This window comes from Onychostruthus taczanowskii, unplaced genomic scaffold (assembly GCF_017590055.1).
Source record: "Onychostruthus taczanowskii isolate IOZ18803 unplaced genomic scaffold, ASM1759005v1 scaffold19, whole genome shotgun sequence".
Lineage (NCBI taxonomy): Eukaryota > Metazoa > Chordata > Aves > Passeriformes > Passeridae > Onychostruthus > Onychostruthus taczanowskii.
The window spans coordinates 5,083,861-5,102,060 of record NW_024499128.1 but is presented as its reverse complement, the minus strand read 5'-3'; the positions used below and the strand labels follow the sequence as shown (position 1 = coordinate 5,102,060).

At 39.8% G+C, this 18,200-nt stretch overlaps 1 protein-coding gene across 3 annotated transcripts in view; it reads left to right on the top strand.

Moving 5' to 3' along the window:
- Positions 1 to 18,200, top strand: part of MYH11 (myosin heavy chain 11) — a 54,387-nt gene that overhangs the window by 19,012 nt on the left and 17,175 nt on the right. For 2 of the 3 annotated variants that reach the window (XM_041401916.1, XM_041401918.1), the window contains exons 5-20: positions 5,356 to 5,458; positions 7,098 to 7,118; positions 9,320 to 9,412; positions 9,818 to 9,881; positions 11,100 to 11,198; positions 12,176 to 12,319; positions 13,713 to 13,808; positions 14,177 to 14,295; positions 14,467 to 14,619; positions 14,785 to 14,958; positions 15,130 to 15,303; positions 15,715 to 15,829; positions 16,434 to 16,627; positions 16,784 to 16,905; positions 17,016 to 17,085; positions 17,228 to 17,388. In XM_041401916.1, coding sequence (XP_041257850.1) covers positions 5,356 to 5,458; positions 7,098 to 7,118; positions 9,320 to 9,412; positions 9,818 to 9,881; positions 11,100 to 11,198; positions 12,176 to 12,319; positions 13,713 to 13,808; positions 14,177 to 14,295; positions 14,467 to 14,619; positions 14,785 to 14,958; positions 15,130 to 15,303; positions 15,715 to 15,829; positions 16,434 to 16,627; positions 16,784 to 16,905; positions 17,016 to 17,085; positions 17,228 to 17,388 — 1,902 coding nt within the window. The remainder of the gene's footprint in view (positions 1 to 5,355; positions 5,459 to 7,097; positions 7,119 to 9,319; positions 9,413 to 9,817; positions 9,882 to 11,099; positions 11,199 to 12,175; positions 12,320 to 13,712; positions 13,809 to 14,176; positions 14,296 to 14,466; positions 14,620 to 14,784; positions 14,959 to 15,129; positions 15,304 to 15,714; positions 15,830 to 16,433; positions 16,628 to 16,783; positions 16,906 to 17,015; positions 17,086 to 17,227; positions 17,389 to 18,200) is intronic. The other variant, XM_041401917.1, reaches the window with a different exon arrangement.

Genomic DNA, 18,200 nt, shown 5'->3' with positions numbered 1-18,200 from the left:
CCAGTAATATTTAAAATAGAGAGAATGAAAGGTCCTTCCCATTTTAAAAACAAGTGATTCTCCAAGATGTTTGGAGTAATTGCTGTATTTTGGATGTACATCATAACCCATAGCTTAAAACAGTCCTCACACATATTCTAAAGCAAAAAGGCCAAGCTAAAGCCAATGTACACAACTTTAACCACTACTGGTTTAACACTCTTGTTTGCCTTATTTGTGCAGAAAGAAGAAAGTTCACTTGGCTTGCAGCTTGGCAGCTGTCAAGTTGAAGCAATTTGCAGTATTTTGTAGAATTGTTAGAAATTATAAGAAATTATCTTCTGGCCTAAAATATGTAACAATAACTGAAGACTTCATGGCATTGATCAGCCAGGATTTTTCTTCTTGAAATAGCTACAGGCCTGAACTTTCCAAGGCCTGGTACCTATTGTACCTATTGTAAAAGAATAGCTGTAAGGATTCATATGGATCCCCTGAAATGCTCCTGGGATGCTGGCAGGGGGGAAGATCGAGAACTGAGCCTGATTCTGTGTTTCTGACTATAAATATACCCATTCTCAGGACTTCACCCTCACCTCATTAAACCTACCCTCATGTGGTTAAGTACTGTTTGCATTCTTTTCCAGTCCCTACCATTTGTGTGATTAACCATGGTATGTTTAAAATCTCCATCTGTCTTCAATGCTCATGGGTTCCAGTGCTTCCTCAGAATTCATTCTTTCCAGATTTCATTATTTTCTCTACATTTCATTAATAACCACACTCATACTGCCTTTGGCCTCCTCTCCTCTGTGCACACACATCCTTTTGCTCTTTGCTCTTTCCCATGGGTAGCATCACTGAACATCCTCTAGTGTCATTCTCTGCCAGTTGTTCTCTGGCCCTTTACAGTCAGCCTCAAAATCTCACATCTTACCATGCACATTTACAGCACAAAAAAGCTTTATACCATGGCTATGTTTACTAATATATCTGTGGTTGCATTATTGTACCATAACACAATGTAGCATAACATATATAATACATACAAAATACATATATTGCACTAGAGGTATGAACTATGAAATCTTACTCTTTTATGTGTCTGAAAAGTAGGACAGGTCAGACTTTTCCACCCTTGTGTCTTGGTCTCTACTGTTCTGAGCAGCCTTCACTGCTCTGCCTGGCTGTTGGGATTTCCTGAAATTCCTGCCTGTGCTTAGGCCTCCCCACTGTGGTCTCTCCTGTGTGACCTCTGAGTTAGCCATAAAGTAGTCCGTATTCACTCTTAGTCCATATTGACCAGCACACAGATGTTGCTGAAAGAAAATTGTGAAGCCCATGGAAATAAGTACTTGTGAAACACTTGTACCTATACTCAAGTACTTTTTCATTACCTTTCTGATTTTTAAAACATGCATGCAGTTTGAATAGCTTCTGTAAAAACAGGAAAGTAGCAGGCTCATGTTTCCACTAAATTTGCTATGGGAACAGACAAAACATTGAGCGGGGCAGTGACCATCCTTCCCTTTTCCCCTTCTTCCCCTCTCTCTCTCTCTGGGCACACTCTCCAAAGCCTCACCCAGCCATAAGACTCCAGCCCATTTCCTTCCCTGACGCGCGTCAAGAAGCAAAATCATCCAGAACATCTCCAAACTGCAAAGCCTCATTAGTCAAAAGACTCCTCCACGAGAGAGCTAAACTCCTCTTTCCCAGCTCAGTAAATCTCAAAGGCTGGAGCTGGCAGTGGCTGCTGCTTGGCCCCTGTCCCACACAGATATCTCATGGAGCTCCAGCCCCGGGCGGAGCTGGTGCTGACCCCGCTCCAGGTCCTTTGGGAATTGTTTTGTAAGTAAACCCGTAGGATCAGTGGGCTGGCTTCTGAGACAAGTCTCCAGTGGGGTACAGCTGGTCTAGCACAAAGCTTTTCATTATGTTTGCACATCTCATACTGCAGGACAAAGGCTGCCAAGCCCTAATGTGATTTAGAGCACCTTGTTGAGTGCCCTGCGCACAGGGGCTTCCCACACTGCCAGCACAGCCGGATTAAGGGATGTGTGAACGGGCAATTTTTGTGGTTCATTGCTTACTGAACAAACTGAAAATAAATTCTGCTGTTGCTTTGCAGATGTTTCCAAAAGTGGAATTAAGCTAAGTCTCATATCATAATATTAACAGGGAAAGCTTTCAAATTTTCAGCAACAAAAGAAAATGCACTTTTAAAGCGAATTTTTCTCAGTTGTCCTCAAATGTACAAGAGTCCTAGTTGCACCACAGGCTCAATCCCAACAGTGGGGCCAGCCTGCTAGTAGCACCTTGTTCTTCTTTGGAAACCTGTTCTAGCTGGGATAATTTTCATTTAAAGTGAAAGTAATGGAGTCATGGAGGATTTTGTAGTTCAAGAGGTACAAAAACTCTGTTATAGCTAAGAACTATAGATGTGAGTTTATGGGCTTCAAATCCTGTGCTGTGGTCCTAAAACAATGCCTGGCATGCAACAAGGGAAGGATAAGTTGAAGTCATACCCCACGTTGTGAGTGTGACATTTTTAACAGAGCAAGCCTGTTAGCCTATTGGAGCCCTTTGCTCTGGGAAAGCCAGAGTTTCTTTGGAGGAAAACTTGCATAGGTGGTAGCTGAAGTACTGCTGTTGGGCTGCTCAGAACTTGCTCAGAACTTGTACAACTTGCTTTTGATCTGGTTTTTTGCATTGGCTATCTGAGCTGGGTGCAAAGAACTGCACAGCAGTAAATGTGCTCCCTTGGGTATGGCAGGAAAAATAATTATTTGAGAGGCTTCAATTAAACAAATGGTCATTCTGATTCCTAAAGATGATTAGAAGAGTGCTAACAGAATTTATATGGTGATCACCTACTTGGAACATAATTAAGTCTGAGGAAAAAGTCAGAAGAAAGGAGGAGATGCCTCGCAGGAGAACCCCATCATGTATGGTCCATTGCCAAAACCACCAGAAGATGTTTGCAGGAAAAAAGACCCATCTTTAAAAATTCAGTCACTGAGCTCAAGAGAGCAAGTAGATTTTAAAACAGGTGGGGTTTCTCATACCATCTCACAATGGAAGTTGTTTCTGCCCCCTCAGAAGTGATAGTACTTCACGGCAGATGCAGAGGAAAAACCCGTTCTGCATGACCAATTCTGTTGCAACTCAATCGCTCTGGGAAGAATTTCATCCACCTGTGAACTAAGATATTCACATGCTCTCCTCCTCCTGGGTCTCCCTTGGTAAACTTCTTGCTATCTAGAGGCATTGACCTGACCTAGCCATTTCTCCTCATTAGTACAAACACATGGCATTTCATCACTGAGGGGAAATCCGACATCATATGGCTGTGATACATCCTTCAGAGTATCAGGGCTACTGATGTTAAATGGACACTTGTTTATCAGACCTGTCTGTTGTCATGGACTTTTATGACTGATCTGATATGTTGAAAATCAGAGGTATTCATCAGCTAGAGACATTATTCTTCATTACTTATTGACCTTGGAGACTTTCTTCCTAATTAACCTAAAGCAGTTGAGGTTCTGTGTGTTTTCTATTTCACGTTGAATAACTTTTTTATTGTCTATTTCAAAAGAAAGTTAAAGCCTCAAAATCTGCCTGCAGAAAACAGCAAAGCCCTCTGCCTGTGCAGAAGCAAAGAGTTAAGGAGCATTACAGTATGATGGGATAATTACAAGTAAAATGATGCCATATATGGTAATACTCACAGGGATTCAGGGAAAAGCCAAAAGATGGGCACTGCTGCCCTGGGAGAAAGGAAATGCAATGATGATGTGATGAACTACAAATAACCCTTAATAAAATGGAATAGTTCAAAGCCCAGGGTTTGTTTGAAGAAAGTTGTTTTGGTTGTTTTTTTCCAAAGAAACAAAGATGTAAGGTAGATTTATTTGAAAAATTTGTAGGCATAGGTCTTCAAATTAGTGTGCTTGGTTTGGAATTGTTCCCAGGACACTTAATTTTTATCAATAAAACATAGAAATGTTTTAGCACTGAAGCCCAGACAGAGATGAATCCAATCTCTGAACTGTGCAAATTAACCCAGGTCTTGTGAAAAGGAATCTATTAATCTCACTTATTTGTGGTTCAAATGCTAAAAGCCAGAAGAAACAGTTCTTATCATGTTGTACCTCAGGCAGGAATTGTTTCCCAAGGTTTATATCAGTGTCATTCTGTAGTGAAAATTCTGCCCAACACTTCTCCATATTTTTATGTCCATTTATCACTGGTCCTTTGGTAGGGAAAATTAACTCCTGTATTTCCTAATTAGGAAAAGAAGCGGAACTGCATTGGATTCAGCTAACAGCTAAACAGTTTCAGACTCAAAAGAGCCGATAAATATCTCTGGGACTTTTTAATGTATTGTTCTTTTATTTTTCTAAAATCCATTTTATTATAGATCCAAAGAAAAAGAGGTCCAACTTAGATGGTTGCTCTCCTCCCAGCACCAGCTCAGTTGAAAGACCTCGTTTGTTGCATCCACACCCACTTTGACTGCTAAGCAGGACAGTATAAAAATATTTATGTCCATATAATCCTCAGAGCCAGAGGTATCTGAAAGGCATAAGATGATGTGATGTAATAATTAGAGAGGAAAATTGGCTGGAAATTTCTATTGAGAACAAGACTCTGTCAATCTGTACTTTGAAAACCACTCTTTTACTTTAAGAGAGGGTTCAAGAGTTGTTAATAAACTTAACCTGGAAGTCTTCCAAGAGAGAAAAAGTTACCACTGCCTTCCTGGGACACTGCATGGAGCAGAGCTGGGATGCCAGTTCTGCTGCTCAGACAAATCCCCACAATGTCCCTTATTGCTCAGGGAGCAGGGACACCTCAGGCAGTTCCAGTCCTGGTCCCAGTGAATTCAAGGAGCATCTGAATACAAAATTCAGATGAGGCAGGATCAAGCTGTTAGTCTACTTTAATGCCAGAGTTTCAGAAGAGAAAACCATTGTATTACTGCTGATGTTTTCTTTTACTGCTGTATCACATCATAGTTAATGTTGTATTTTTTGATCTTAAAATATAAGCAGACTCCCTGCCAACTCCACTTCTCATAAGTGTTCAGATGCTGCCAAAGCAAGATGAACTGCTTTTCAAAAATGCATCATGTTTTAGAATTCCCTTAAATGGCCCAATGTGCACTCAAAATACTACCAGGACAGAGATACAACTCTGATAATGCATTCTTTGCAGGCTGAAGTCAGGTACATTTGGGAGGTGCTGTTCTGGGGTAAATAAGAACCAAGCTGGGCAGTTTCCAGCCCTGCTTTTATACACTATGTACATCTACATGGCAGAAGGACTCCACTGGTTACCTGCCTTCTTTTGTGTTATTTTCTTTCCCCTCAGAGGTGAATCTGGTGCTGGCAAGACAGAAAACACCAAGAAGGTCATTCAGTACCTGGCTGTTGTCGCTTCATCACACAAGGGCAAGAAGGACACCAGTGTCACTGTAAGTGAGCTCCTCCATCCCCAGCTCTCCCCAGGCCTCTGAGGCTGTGCTGAGGTCACTCTGCAGCTCAGGGACTGGGGCTTGTCAAGCAGTGGCATATTAAGAGTACACAATAACGTCACAGCTCTGTGTTTATGGAAGAAAAAAATTTGTTTGACACCATCTTAGGCATCAAATCAGAATGTACTTAGGGAAAACAGAAATATTCATAGCTTTCCATAGGGATAGCACTATTTATATCCCAGCATGAAGGCCTTGAAGTCTGCAAGGGTTCGAGTCCTTGTTTTACCCTTGACCTCTGCCAACTGAGAAGTTTGGGAAAGCCTGTAACAAACACAATGTCCAGCTGCATCACAAAAATGTATGCCAGCATTTAAACTTCCAAAGTTTTGATTGGATTTGTTAGTAATTTTTCTTACTAACTAGCAAAGAGTCCCAGTATAAAACTTGTCTTTTTTTTTACTGCTCTGTCAGAGGTAACCATTTTGAAAGGCACAATTTTTTCTAAGTTCTTTGTTCCTTCAAAATGTGTAATAGTCTTGCCTGAGAGAGTAAAGTTCATTTTCTTACTTTGAACCATATACCTGCCCAGTTCCTGGAGATCATTACCATGGCTGAGGCTCTCAGCTGTCTTTGTTCTTCTCAATGATACAACTCCAGGTCCTACATCATTTCCAGCCTTTCGAATGTAACTCAAAACTTCTGCAGAAAAATGAAGCAATTCACTTTTATGACAAAACAGGCTTAATTCAGGAAGACGTTCCATTGTGTCTCAAATACAAGATTGGGTACAAGATAAGTAATTAGTAAGGAAGTGGGAAATAAAGTAAAAATCTCATGACCATCCCTGTGCTGGGTCTCACAGCTGCCCCTGCCCATGTGTCAGCAGAACATGAGGTGTGCAGCCCTCCCTCTTCCACCACAAATAACTGGGCTTTTATGTACAGTGGATTCTAACTGGGAATAGGGGAGGGAGCAGATGTCCTTTTGAGTAGTATTTTCTAGAAATCTGTGATTTAATTTAGTGGAAACAGTCCAAGACTAACGTTTAATATTTAATGTTTATGCAAAAAAAGTAATTCCTTCCTATTGAGTCCCTGCTCAGTAGCTGGAGGAAATGAACTTGGGGTGTCAATGCCACCCCTAACTGCAGTTGCTGCTGACTGCTCTGAGGGAATTATGCCCTGAGACAGACCTGAAGGCAAATATCCATCAGAGAGGAGCTGAGAAAAAGTCTAATTTGTTCTTTATCATGCTGACAAATAGTAATTCGGTGATTGGGACTACTGACACTGCAATTTCAGTCATTAACATCTAATGAATAACAAATGCACCAGAGAAGAATTAGAGATTTATCATAAAAATATTTGCCCTTGTCTGGTCCTGAGAGACTAACCTGGGACTGGATCCAAATCCCATCTCTTTGCTTCAGGATTTTTTTTCTTCAGTTAATATGCTCTAAGTATGTTAATGGTATTTGTACCCTTGGTATGTCTACAATAGATTGTTCATATCTATATTCCTGGTTTATTTGCATGGAAACTGTGTACTGGTTATTTTAATACAGGAAAAACAATAAAAATATCTGTCTAATGGAAATTATACTGACACTTGTTTTATACCATGTTATTCAACACAGCAAGGTCCATCTTTTGCCTACGTGAGTAACTTAGACTGTTTGATGTGTGTTTAAGGCACTGAGTGTAGATCTGCATGCTATTGTTGCACCCCAAAAATTTAAGAGAGATTTTGTTGAAATATGTTGTATGATAAAAAGCAACAATAGCACCAAATGCTCTCACAAATCAACCCTAACTGTGTCAGGCCCCATGGTAAAGAATGAGGTCTGACACAGGCAGGGTCATCTTTCAAATATCACTCTCTTCTATATCTCTGTGTGTGTTCAAATTGCCATAGTTTGAATTAAATTTCCCACAATCCTGGAAGAGCCACTCAGCCTGATATTTAACAATGTGGTTTCTGAATGAAATACCCAAACGCTTTCTTGCTTCAGGTTGAAGTTTTTAGGACTGTTGTGAAATAATTCCTAAACCTCACGGTGTTTGATTTGTTTGGCTGCATGCTTTCCATTTGTTATTGCTTGGTATTTTCCATTTCCATGTAACTGTTTAGATTGTTCACCACCACAAGAGTTAGCATGTTCTCAGCTTGCTGCTGTGGCGTGTACCAGAGCAATTCCCACTGCAGCACCTGTCTGCAGGTGTGTTACAGGCCCTCCTCTCTGTGTGCCATACATAGCAATGCTTTGGGAATACAGGCAGGTTTGCTGGCACATTCTCGGTGTTTCTGTGCCAGGCAAATGAGATTTATTTTCTTTCATGCAGTCTTTTTTGCCCCATTCTGACTGCTGCCTCTCAGACTTCAGCTGTGACAGTGTTGCCCCTTAGTTAATTTAGTACTTTCTTTGACAATCTCTCTGCAAAAGAAATTATTTCATGGTCGGCATGGGCAGCTCCGTGGAGTTTGGTGGACTTACAGCTGCACACAGTGCTGGCCACCTGGAGCCAAAGTTTCATCCCCAGCTCTGTGGCATTGTTCAGTTCTCAGCAGAAGCAGGTGGTGTCTGTCTCATTTTAACAGACAAGGTTCTATTGCAGATGCCACCATCTGATTGCAGCAACACTTTGCTCATCCTGGAGTTTTTAAGTCTACAGAGTGCAACTGGACAGAGCTGCCCAGTACAGAGAATCTTCAGGGACTTTTGGGAATTCATTTCTTATTCTGGGATTCCTGTATGAACTTGTTAGGAACTCTTCCTTCCCTCTTACTTCCCTCTTTGGTAGTAAGATTTTAAATGATATTTTTGAGGTAGCTGTCATCATTGACACAGAAGTTACAAGGCATTCAGAAGTGACATTTAGAAAAAAGTTATCAGATTTCCACATTGATTGGGAAGTGCTTTCATTTTTCAAATTACTTCTTAGATTCAAACGAAATATTGCCCCAATTTCTACTTAAAATTATTTAAATTATATCTTATTATCTATCAAGGACTTCTTCCTTTTCAGGGTGAGTTATTTGAAATAATGCATATTACTACAGAGTAATACTCAAAGAATAGTGTGGCAAAGTAAATGTGAATGTAAATGATCTCACAGAACAGAGCTGAATGAAAAGTTTTGACAAACTGTATACATATGCAAAGTATTTTTTCAACTTGATTGGTTTGCTTAGAAATAGGATTAGGTAAATATATAGAACTAAATGCATGGTTGTTTCATTGCATGATTTGTTTCCTCAGCAATTACTAACCACAATTAACAATATAATATGAAGATTGTGTGTTTGCATGAGAATTCATTATCCTAGTTTGAAATAAATCAATGCAATTCCATATTTAACCTATGTAGCCTTGCATGGATCATTATTAATAGACTTGATGAAATCTGCTTTGTAGCTTTGTGCTGCATTACATTAAAATTATTCTCAGCAAGTTATTCTAATTACATTGTCATTTGCTAGCAAAGGGTCTCAATAAACTAACTTGGAAAAGACATGCTAGAGGTTCCTTTAAGAATATCCCTTTAAAAATTACATTAAACTGGAAAAAGTAATTGACATTGAATGACCCTTTTTTTAAGGAAGGCCAGTCGTGCTGCTAAACAGATTAATAGAGTTTGATCTGTCACAGGCAACAAGGCTGGAAAAGGGTCAGGACAGCAGTCAATTGCACAAATAGATAAACACAAAGTTTAATAGAGAATGAAAACAAATCCACATGAAATGCATTATTCAGAAAATAAAAATTGAGACTTAAATTAGATGTCACCTTTCTCTGCCGTGTGGTTTCAACTATGTAATTATGAATTTTAGTGTTAACTGCTTTTGAATGAATTTTAGGGTGAGCTGGAAAAACAGCTTCTCCAGGCAAACCCTATTCTTGAAGCTTTTGGAAATGCCAAAACTGTGAAGAATGACAACTCCTCCAGATTTGTAAGTATGAGAAATGCAGTTCGGTCTGTGGGTCCATGTGGGTCAACTTTAGCTGAGAGAGTTTCACAGATCCAGCCCTGTTCCCTCACTGACCTGTGGAAATCAAAGTGGAACAAAGATGCTGTCCTACCCCACTTCCAAAGCCTAGTCCAGTAGGGAGAACTCCTTTCCCTCTGAGTGCCTGAACAAAATGTGGGGGGAATCTGTACAGAGGGAATATCAGAGAAGATATTCAGGCTGTTCACAATTTCAAGGTGTTCCACAGGTCACCCCAGAAGGGATGTCAAGCATGTTATTCTTGGGAGGGTGATGTACACATCTTATGGAACAGGCTAAATACTGGCTAATATTGGAAAACCTGTTCCTGAAAGAACAGCCCAATTTAGATCTTCTTCTCATTCACAGGGCAAATTCATCCGCATCAACTTCGACGTGACGGGCTACATTGTGGGAGCAAACATAGAGACTTGTATCCTTTCCAGGGAGCTGCCCCAGCCTGGGAGGAAGTCACATAAACAAACTCACTGCATGTCTAAGAAAGGCAAACACTGCTGAGGCTGCTGGAAACAAAGAGGGAGGGAAGCAGCCCGGTTGTGCTGATACCAGCTTCTGTCCTGCTCCCAGTTTTGTGTTTCCAGGGCTGTTTTCTCAGCTATAGGAAAGGGAGTATTCCCCAAACAGCTTCAGGAATTTCACAACCCATACCTAAGGCAGTGACAAGGGATCTTTTTGTGTCCAGAGGATTTGTCTTATCTGGAAGGTAAATACTAACTGCTGTGTCAAATGACACACCCAGAGCAGTGAGCTGTGTACCAATAACCTCAATGAACTTTTTCAGGGAAAATGGACTGAGAAATTCAGCTCAGTCTGACCTTACTTGTCAGGTATGTTGCCTGTTCCCTTGGTATGTTTATGAGCTAGTATATTTTAATGAACATATTAATATGCAGGTGTTTTCCTCAGTGTTGCACTGCTCATCTTTGCATATAGAAAGAGCTTCTTGCTCCAATAAATGAGAAAGAATGATGCAGGTATAAAGAAGTACCTTATCCCTTGAGTGTAGCATCAAGCAACAAACAGTTTATCAATCTGCTCTAATTTTGACAACTGATCATTAGAAAAAATCATTAACATTTTAACATTTTTGGTCTTAACTGAAGTTTTATCTACAGCACTTTAGCTTTTAAAGAGTGAATCACTGACTGGTATCGAAATACTTACATTATTGATAACTTCATTTTTATTAGTTTATAGTCACAAAAATGGTTCATAAATATAACTCGATTTTATTGCTTTTATGCCTACAATACTCACCTCAAGAACTCTTTTTTTCTAGCAGCCCCGCCATATGTTGAAAGAATTATATTGGTGCTTCATTTTCAAAGTGATATGAGTTATATTGTGACTATTAGTTTTAGATCCTGGATTTTAGAATAATTTAGGTCTATTTTGCTTACTGCCATGACTACCAGCATTTACCCTGCAATAGCAAGTAGGAAATTGTTCTGCTTATTGTGGTTAGCATTATACCAATACTAGAGCTCCTGCCACAGAATTAGACACATATTCATGTTAGACAAGTACAAGGCAAATATTTCAGCAATGCTATTGATGGTTCTGAGGCTAATGGCACAATTAAGAAAGGACTGAATCATGTTATTGATTTTTTAACACACTTTACAATCAGATTTGCTTGAAAAATCCCGTGCAATTCGTCAGGCTAAAGATGAAAGAACATTTCACATCTTTTACTATTTGATTGCTGGAGCTTCTGAACAGATGAGAAGTAAGTTCCTTACTAATGATTCTCTCATCTCATTGAATGGTCTGAGCAATGGCTTGCCTAAGTGTTTATCTTAATTTCTGTAATTACATGTCCTTCAATCCTTACTATAAATAAATGCCATAGAAATAGCTATGTATTTTAGCTATAGAAAACTATTTTCTCAAGTGAATTATAAGAAAGCATCTGCTCATGCCCACCTGTTCGAGGCAGGTTGTTTGTAGTTTACCAGATATTTTAAATTTGCAGGACATGTAGACCCATTCAGATCCCATCTTGAATAATATCAAGATAAATTGGGAAGAGTTATTAATTGCTTTACACAAAAGAGATTGGGGGTTCCAACAAGAATATCAGTTCATTGTTTTAAATAAATTAAGATAATGTCTTTGCCACAACACATTATTACACTGTGAAAGCCACAGCTTCTGATGTACTGGAACATCATAGTTCAAATATGACATATTTCCCTAAATCACTCATTGCCAAAGAATGTATAAAGCAATGGGTAACTCTGTATTTTCCCTGTTTTTTATGTTCCTTACCTAAGAATGTGTTGTTTGCCATAGAATAGGGTTGAACAGTCTGTTAGTTGGCCCACTTTGGTTGTTATCTTTTTCATTTTTATTATTGCAGGCTATGAATCCCCACAGGGAGAGGCATAAAAATTCTAGGTTGGTTACATATGGCACTAAATAAAATAATTTTGGGAAGAATGGCTCAAATTTGAGTCCACAGGACACAAAATTGCCCCAAAGTGCAGAGACATTCTCCAGTAACTAATGAAAACTAGAAACTTAATACCATCAATCTTGCTAAATAGTTATTTTGAAAATATATGAAAAACCCCTAAACTCATCATAAAAGCAGAATTCCTGTGGTGATAATGTAGGGGGTTTTTCTGTTGTTCCTTAGGAGAATTAATGAACAAATAGAATTAAGTGGATGCTCTTAAATAAAGCTTTTCTTCTTCTTTATAGATGATTTGTTGCTGGAAGGCTTCAATAATTACACCTTTCTATCCAGTGGCTATGTGCCTATTCCTTCTCAACAAGATGATGAAATGTTCCAGGAGACCTTGGAGGCCATGAAAATTATGGGCTTTACTGATGAGGAACAGACAGGTGAGAATTGTTGTATTCAACATACACATCTGTATTCAGCATACACATCTGCAAGTGACACTACACAGAGATGCAAATGCAGAGGTTAATTCTGTCCAGAATAATCACTCTGCAAAGCTAACTTGTGTTTATGAAAGGGAGTATTTCTCATTGGAACCCCCTACATTCCCAAAAGGAGATTACTAAGACAGCTCTATCAACAGTGATGACCATTTAAAGCCATTGTTTAGAACTTTCCAACTAGCATGAAAAGGTTGCAAAACAATCTGATTTCTTTTTTGAAGGAAATGAAAACAGGCTCAAATAGCTCATATGTACTCACTGATTCAGAAAAAAAGAGAAATAAAAACAAAGGATGAAACAACAACTAAGCTGTTTTGAAAATGTGGGCCTGTCAGAGACATCCACCTGCATAGCTTTTACCTCTCAGTGCTGCTGGGAGTGTGCAGGGCTCTCGGATGCAAATTGCCATGTCCCAAGTGACACCTGGTGGCAAAAGCAGCGTCCTCCCCTTGCTGAGCCTCGGAGCAGCTGCAGCAGCAGCAGAGCACATCCCTCACCTGCATCAGTGACCGAGGGGTGCTGAGCAAAGCGCCAGCCTCGGTCAGTCTGGATGGTGGTGCTGGTGCACACCGGTCTGCTCTCCTGCCGGTACTGCCATGGACAGCAGCATTCTCCACTGCAGCAGCAGGAGTCAGTATTTTGCTGTCTGAACCCCTCTGATTTCATGCTCTAAAATAGAAGATTAGGACAGTATTCTTCTCCTGGATAAATTCAAAGACAAACAAATAGAACTCCCCAAATTGATACAACTCATCTGTAACATATCAATAGACTTTACTAACCCAGATTAGGTGGCATCATATTTATGTATATTTTAGTTATCAAACATTAATAAATATATTTTCTGGATTTTGACATTAATCCTTTTAAAGATATGTATGCATTAGATTTTAGTTGCACAACTAAATATCCACATGTCCCTGAATAACTGGACATTCAGAAGTGCCACACATTTTTGAAGCTGCTGGTAATTTAGATTTATTTTTTTATTTTAAAGACTCTTGAGTGACTGAGTGGGGAAGATGCTACAGGCACTGTGAGTGGGAGACAAATTCCTGAGATGTGGGGATCTGCCTGAGGAGCCAGCATAGCTTAGCTTGTGGTGCTGATGTTGCCAGACTGGCCCATTTGCTCCATGCACAGATTGTGGAGATTTTTGCTCAATCAGCTCTCAAACTTCTGCAGTTTTAAGGCACAGTTCTTTAAAACAAGCCTTACTATTTCCAGAGAGGCACAGACTATCAGAGGCCCTGGAATGTTATTGCAGAGAACGGAGTTTTCAAAATGTGGCTATTCTGTTCCTCATTTATATTATCTGTTTCTCTTACAGCTATTCTCAGGGTCGTTTCATCTGTCCTACAACTGGGTAATATTGTCTTCAAGAAGGAGAGAAACACTGATCAAGCTTCTATGCCAGATGATACTGGTATGATTTTCCACTTCAAAATTTAGTTAACATTGAGAAATTAATAAAACAGCAACTCTTCATCAATATTTTTTATTTAATTGCTATTATCTGTGAAGCTCTCAAGCTTTAAAATATAAACCATGCTTAAAATCAGCTCAATTATCATTAACTTTTCTAGTAGTCTTGAATCCATAAATTGATGAATGGTGAATTTGTTGCCTGGATCACAAATGCTACTTTTATGGTGTCATCTCTTGTATGTACAATAGAGAAGTTTTTAAGGAAGATAAATAATTCTGCATACTTGCTGAGCTACTCATATTCACACTTACTGACCACCTAAGAGGCAATTCAGTCTGAAATAAAATCTCACTTTTTAATTCTAGCTGCACAAAAAGTGTGTCACCTGATGGGCATTAATGTGACAGATTTCACAAGATCTATTCTGACCCCAAGGATCAAGGTCGGACGAGATGTGGTCCAGAAAGCTCAGACCAAAGAGCAGGTACCACATGCACTCTGCTCAGCTCTCCTGAAGCTCTTCTCCCTTTTCTTATTTCCATTTCTCCTTACATCTTGTCTAAAGCGAAACATCTATTTTCTGTCTCATTTCTACAGAAATTAAGAGTTAAGTGGGTTTCTTCTTTCACTTACAATCTCCTCTGACATTTTCCAGGCAGACTTTGCCATAGAAGCTTTGGCCAAGGCAAAATTTGAGCGTCTGTTCCGTTGGATCCTGGCTCGAGTGAACAAAGCTCTCGATAAAACAAAAAGACAAGGAGCTTCTTTCTTGGGGATCCTTGACATTGCTGGATTTGAGATTTTTGAGGTGTGTACTGTGGGACACAAGCTGATAAAACTCATATAGATCCTTAAATTTTAATTACTTTAATATGCAAAAAGAAATACCAAATAGCAAATACCATCTTGTCATTTAAGTTCACTCTTGAAGTCTCTTTCTAACACTACAAATTCACTTCTTTCCTCTTCACAGATCAATTCCTTTGAGCAGCTGTGCATCAACTACACTAATGAGAAACTTCAGCAGCTTTTCAACCACACAATGTTTATATTGGAGCAAGAGGAATACCAGCGAGAGGGCATTGAATGGAATTTCATTGACTTTGGCCTGGACCTGCAACCTTGCATCGAGCTGATCGAAAGACCAGTAAGATTCTCTCTCTGTGGGTGGGATACTACAGAGGTATCAGTTATGTGTCAGTACAACAAGAGATCCTTTATTTCCTGGAAGGATCTGTAACCTTAGGGATGAGGAAGGTGGTGCTCTGTCTGTGCCTCTGCTTGTGATGGTTCTGATCTGGTACCCTTCCCATTGCAGACCAACCCTCCCGGTGTCCTGGCTCTGCTGGATGAAGAGTGCTGGTTCCCCAAGGCTACTGATACATCCTTTGTGGAGAAACTAATTTCAGAACAAGGCAACCATCCCAAATTCCAGAAGCCCAAGCAACTCAAGGACAAAACAGAGTTCTGTATCATGCACTATGCAGGAAAGGTACTGGACAGATTGAGCTGTTTTGACTTAGGGAACTTCGATTCTTTGATACCCAAAGGATCAAAGAGAAATATTCTGGTACCTGCATTGATGAGACATGGCTTTAATGATGAAATGTGCTTATTAAGTGCTTTAATTACACAACACATGAAATAAGATTTACAAATCATGGTTGTGCAAAGCTCACAAAAAACCAAAAATTACCATCACTGAGATTATTGAAAATCCAAGTAATTTGGATTCTTTTCTAGCAAGCAGACTTTTTAATGTGAGAATAAATACTCAACTCTCAATTCTAGAAACTTCTGCACATTATTTGTCTGATTTTGTGTTAATACAGTGCCCTGTGTTCTTGGACACTCCAGATTTCTTATCAAGAGCAAATTTTTGAGCACTCACTGTTCCCTGCAGGTTACCTACAATGCAACTGCCTGGCTGACAAAGAACATGGATCCACTAAATGACAATGTGACTTCTCTCCTGAACCAATCTTCAGACAAATTTGTGGCAGACCTTTGGAAGGATGGTATGAATCACTACTCTAAATCAGTGATGGGCTTTAAAGGGAGAAACTCCTACCAGAACTTTTTGACAGCCATCCCTTGCTGGCAGCACACAAGTGTGAATGTGATAAGCATAGAAGAGACTGAACTAAGACATAAGAATAATGTGTTCTAAAGACATGATTAATGAAAGACTTCATTAGAGAGTTTTAAGCACTATAAAAAAATTTCCTTAATAATATTCAACAACAGAATAAAAATTATTCATTACACTGTTAAAATGTTGCTGAATATTTAAAATTGTGGACCTCGTTTAATACAGGTTATTGTTAGGTTTTATGAAGCCTCTCATGTAAGTTCTGTGGAGTTCTATTTAATTAATGGACATAATAAAATATATTCTGGGTATTCAGTTGCTCCATTCTGTCACTACTTAACAAAATTTTTCATCTTTGACAGAAGTAGAATATTTACCAAGAAGGACTTCTAGTACATTTGTCAGAATGCTTCTATTGCATAAAAAATATACCTGTCCTCTTTGGCAAGCTGCAGTGCAACCATGGCAGTGCTGAGTGTGATGTGAAGCAAGGAGAGTTTATTTAAACTGTTCCATTCTTTCTTTTTCAGTGGACCGTATAGTTGGGCTGGACCAAATGGCCAAGATGAGTGAAAGCTCACTCCCCAGTTCTTCAAAAACCAAGAAAGGCATGTTCCGTACCGTTGGACAACTCTACAAGGAGCAGCTGACCAAACTGATGACCACCCTGAGGAACACCAATCCCAACTTTGTCCGCTGCATCATTCCAAATCATGAAAAAAGGGTAAGTTTCAGATGCTTGGTTTTCACTCCTGCCACGTTACTCCTGTTGAGCTGCTCGCTGCACGTGGCAGAGCTGAACCATGTCTTCAAGCACAGACATGTGGACAGTAACATTTTTGTAAATCCGTGCTAAAAATACCTTCTGTTCCCTTCTCAGTCTGGCAAACTTGACGCCCATTTAGTGCTGGAGCAGCTGCGCTGCAATGGTGTCCTGGAAGGGATCCGTATCTGCCGGCAGGGATTCCCCAACAGGATCGTCTTCCAGGAGTTCCGCCAGCGGTACGAGCCCCTCCACCCCAGCTCTGCCTTCAGCAGGGCTGTACCCCTGTCTGTCTGTACCAAACCACCCAGTGTGCTTCAGCCTCCCTAACAGAAGCATCTTTTGGCAGATATGAAATTCTTGCCGCAAATGCCATTCCTAAAGGATTCATGGATGGGAAGCAGGCTTGCATACTCATGGTGAGGAAAGCATTTTTGATCCTATTATAATTAGGCCTATACTTTTTATATAAAAGCATTGAGACTGAACAGAAATGAGAAGTGATTTTTAGTACCCTAAACCTCAGCACTGAAGTTAAAAAATATTCCTGTTTTCCTCTAGATGAAAGCACTAGAGCTTGATCCCAACTTGTACAGAATTGGACAGAGTAAAATCTTCTTCAGAACTGGTGTTCTGGCTCACCTGGAAGAAGAGAGAGACCTGAAGATCACAGATGTTATTATCACCTTCCAGGCTATGTCCCGAGGCTACCTAGCAAGAAAGTAAGAACATGTGCTGACAAATAGAATGGTTTCTGCAGCAGAGTATCTGCAGGGGCCTTTAGTGTTCCATATAACAAGCTGAAGATACTGAGACATTTCATTATTAGTTATATTGCATTAGAACTTGTGTCCAATGAAGGTTTCACCTCCAGCCCAGAAAAGGCTGATCAGTGTAATTACTGAAATTCAGTTACACTGTGAGGCTGCTCACACCCCTCTGTACACTAAGCTGAGACAATGACCCATCATTTAAACATTTATGTGTTTGTACCAGCAGGAAAAGGAGCATTCTAAGCCATGATTGGAGTCTTATGCACTACAAGTAGCAGCATCCCTGGCATCTATAAAACATAAAATAATTTCTTCCACAGCTTCAGTGTGGAGCACTGATCATCTAGCATGATCCCAGTTAATGTACACCACAAAACTATCAACAATAATGCCTTTTTTTTCTGTATACTATCAAGGCTTTCAAATTGCCAGACAAAGAAATATGTCTCAAGAACAATAATCAATGCAAGACATGAGTGCCTGTGTACTCTGGAAATGTGTGCACACCTAGAACTAGATCTGTACCTCTGTGCCTATCCATGGAATGCAAACAGACAAAAAACTAAAATAAAATACCAGACAGACAGCTAACTAGAGTTATCACCCTTCCTCAGGAAAGCACAGGCAAACAAAGCAACAAAAGAATTTGTGCCAGACTCCCCAAACCATGTGGCTCATCAGCAGACTCTCATGCCAGAGTTTCTTCGCTTAATGTGTGTAGCTTGCAAACACCTTCTATTCTCAGACTGAACCAATTTGCT